Source organism: Aptenodytes forsteri, unplaced genomic scaffold (assembly GCF_000699145.1).
Source record: "Aptenodytes forsteri isolate BGI_AS27 unplaced genomic scaffold, ASM69914v1 Scaffold120, whole genome shotgun sequence".
NCBI lineage: Eukaryota > Metazoa > Chordata > Aves > Sphenisciformes > Spheniscidae > Aptenodytes > Aptenodytes forsteri.
Genome location: NW_008795938.1, coordinates 4,152,052 through 4,155,314, shown reverse-complemented (window position 1 = coordinate 4,155,314; position 3,263 = coordinate 4,152,052). Strand labels below are relative to the sequence as shown.

At 61.5% G+C, this 3,263-nt stretch overlaps 1 protein-coding gene across 2 annotated transcripts in view; it reads left to right on the top strand.

The window, feature by feature from the left end:
- The first annotated feature begins 1,986 nt into the window (after positions 1-1,986).
- LOC103903898 (avidin) overlaps positions 1,987-3,263 on the top strand; it is an 11,974-nt gene continuing 10,697 nt past the window's right edge. Inside the window, exons 1-3 of one of the 2 annotated variants that reach the window (XM_009285208.2) lie at positions 1,987-2,096; positions 2,802-3,012; positions 3,119-3,221. In XM_009285208.2, the coding sequence (XP_009283483.1) occupies positions 2,025-2,096; positions 2,802-3,012; positions 3,119-3,221 (386 nt within the window). In that variant the 5' untranslated portion in view covers positions 1,987-2,024. Of the gene's footprint in view, positions 2,097-2,164; positions 2,264-2,801; positions 3,013-3,118; positions 3,222-3,263 lie in introns of those variants that run through there. The other variant, XM_009285207.2, reaches the window with a different exon arrangement.

The following is a 3,263-nucleotide window of genomic DNA, read 5'->3' as shown; positions in this document are numbered from 1 at the left end:
GCTGTAGTCATCTTTTTTAAAAAACTGCCCTCGCTCCCCCTCTGAGGCAGCTTCTGTCCCCACAGGTACACCTGCAGAGGTGAGGGCTCACCACTGCCCTTCCCCAGGGACATCTGGATCCCTCCCTGATTCCCGCCATCCAGCTCCCTGGCTCATTTCCCACCTCATCCTAACCCGAACTTCCACCTTGCACCGCCACTCCCCACCTGCCTGCCGGTGGCAGAGGTGGCATCAGCATCCCAAATCCAGCTGCCTTCCTTGCAGTGCCTTCATACCCATCCCCACCAGACGCCTTTCCAGTCCCAGGACTCCGTGCTCCGTAGGGCTGGGTGATGGAGGTAACGGTATCGGTAGATGTGAGATATTGGTAAAGCGCTTCCTTCATGCTGCACGGCACCCGAAGTAAAATGTGCACAGTTAGAGCCCCAATCCCATCATATCCCATCACATCCCATCGCATCCCATCGCATCCCATCACATCCCATTGTATTCCGTCATATCCCATCCCATCCCATCCCATCCCATCCCATCCCCCTGGGTTACAACCAGGGATTTTACCACTCTCTGCCACTGCATTTCGGCAGTACCACTCTATCTGCCTCTGTGGACAACTGCCAAGCTTAGTCAGCCCTTTCGATGCAAAGTTTTTGGCAGGTCCATGGGTGAAGACGAAGCCTCTTGCAGAAGCGTTACAAATATAACCCAGCCCCAAGGATGCCAGCACACTAGCCGTACAGTCCGTTGAGCCTGGCCCAGCCCCAGCGAGGCCGGTGCATGCTGCCGTGACGTGGAGTGGTGGCTGCCACCTCCCTGGCACCTCAAACAGGGCGGCTTGTCCCTGCCAAACAGCACAGAAAGGCAGTGGCTGGTGTCAGGCCAAAAAGATGGAGCGTGGCATCCAGGGCAAGAGTGAGAGATCTCCCGGGGGGGATTTTTTAGGTCCCTATGATAAGCCCGTCAGTTTGCGACTGTTGAAGGCAACAAGGAGCAGTGATGTATTAGGAGAGGGGTGGTTTCAACTCGCCCCAGCCTTTGGGGCCACCCGGACCAGAGGGAGAGGCGCTGAGCAGCAGCAGCAGCAGCAGCGGGGTCCCAGGGTGTGCTGGGGCTCGTGGCGGGCACTGAGCGGTGCCACCCCAGGGTGGGACTCCCCTACCCCCAGTGCGTGCACTGCAGCCCTGCTGCCGTCCAGTGCCCCAGACACTGCTGACCTGGAAACAGCATGTGTTTATGCAGCTGAATGTCACCTTAATTTTCAGTTGCCTGCAGCCCCATGCCTGCTCCAGGCACTGCAGCGAGCAAAGAAACAGCTGAGGAACGCAGGCACAGTGCATGCTGTGTTATGTACATCCAAAGCCCCTAAGAGCAGCAAATATAAGGAAGAGGTGCAAATACAAGGCTGGTTAGCATGCTGGGTGTGTTCAGCAAACACACTCGCTTGGACCCCAGTGCCCCTCTGTGGTTACTTCTTCCTCTAAGTCTTGTAAAAGCAACAGCAGCAAAATTAGCAGCTGATATCCAGAAGATGCTGGGGAAATGTTAAATGCTAAAGCAGAAGGCAGGGCGAGCCTTCCTTCGGTGCTGTAGCCGCTGCAGCCGCTGCAGCTTGGCTTCTGCCAGGGATGCCCTGGCACCACGTGGGTGACACCCTGGTCAGGCAGCGGCACCAGCAAAGCAGGGAGCAGTTAAATGTTTAAACAGGTAATAATTTCCAGCCTGCATGCACAAGAGGCAGATTCCCAAGGAAGGTAGTTGATGCTTTCCAGGCTGCTATAAGGGCATTAAAAAAAGCCCGCGCCCCCGCCTCTCTCCACAGCCGTGCTCATCCCCACGTTCCTCCGGCACTGCCCAGGTCACGCAGACCTCCTCGCCTTGCCTGTCCTGTCCCGGGCGCCCTGCCACCCGGCCACCCACCCCGCGGCTGCCAGCCCGGTGCCTGCAGGGCTCCAGTTACAGCCCTATAAAGGGGGCCGGGGTGCGGGGCCCGGAGGGAGCTGTGCCGGGTGTTTCGCAGCTCCGCGGCCATGGGGAGCGGTGCCTTTGCCCTGGTCCTCACCCTGGCCCTGGCGGTGGGCGTCACCCCTGCGGAGAGGAAGGTACTTATTAGAGCCCTATAAAGGGGGCCGGGGTGCGCCCGGAGGGAGCTGTGCCGGGTGTTTCGCAGCCCCGCGGCCATGGGGAGCGGGCGGCCATGGGGAGCGGTGCCTTTGCCCTGGTCCTCACCCTGGCCCTGGCGGTGGGCGTCACCCCTGCGGAGAGGAAGGTACGGTGACGGGTGGCGATGGGGATGTGGCGCTGGCACCCTGCTAGACCCCAAAGGCCTGGGCTGGGGCTGCGGTGCTCAGCAGGGAGCCAGGGCCAGGCTGCCAGAGCTGGTGGGACCAGCACTATGCAGTGCTGAGGGAAGCTGCGGAGCGGCAGGGAGGGAGGGACTGTTCCCGCAAGGATGCTCCTCACTGTGGGAATCCATCCAGAGACAGACAAATGGAGCCATGCTCCAGAGAAACCCCAGGTTCCCACCAAGCATGAAAGAAAAGCAGCACACCCTCTGCTTTAGCATGAGGAGGACCTGCTCTCCCTGGGTGGCAGCAGCAAACAGCCCAGAGCAGCAGCTGGGCTGAAGGCAATCAGTGCAATGCTCGCGCTGAGGTGGCTGTGCCGGTGGCACCAGCTTCACAAAGGGTCTGTGGCGCTTCCCCCAGTGCTGCAGGCATCCCCAGGCACAGCCAGAGTGGTGGGGCGGGAGCAGGATGCCCTCCCTGCCTGGCTGGGCACCCGAAGCCACATCCCTGGCCTTGCAGTGCCTCCTCTCTGGGTCGTGGAGGAGCGACACCGGCTGCCGGATGGTCATCTCCGTCCTCAGCAAGGACGGCAGCTTCTCCGGTTCCTACCTGCCGGGGCCTGCAGCCAGCAACTCCGAAATCCTCACCTCGCCACTGGAGGGGTCCCAGCAGGATGCGGGGCTGGTCCCGCAGCCCACCTTCTCCTTCACCGTGCGCTGGCGGCTCCGAGGTAGGCAGGAGGGGGCCATCACTCTGCAGTGGGGATGCCAGCGGGACGCAGGGGGGGTGGCTTCATGCCTCACCACCCCGACTCATGCCACCTTGGACCCTTCTAGGCACGGAGACAGCCCAGATGACTGCCTTCCTGGGCCAGTGCTACGTGGGCACCAACGGGGAGGAGACCCTGCATGCCCTGTGGCTCCTGAGAGAGGCGGCTGACAGCCCCCCCGGGGGGCGGGAAAGCACCCCGGGGGGACTGGG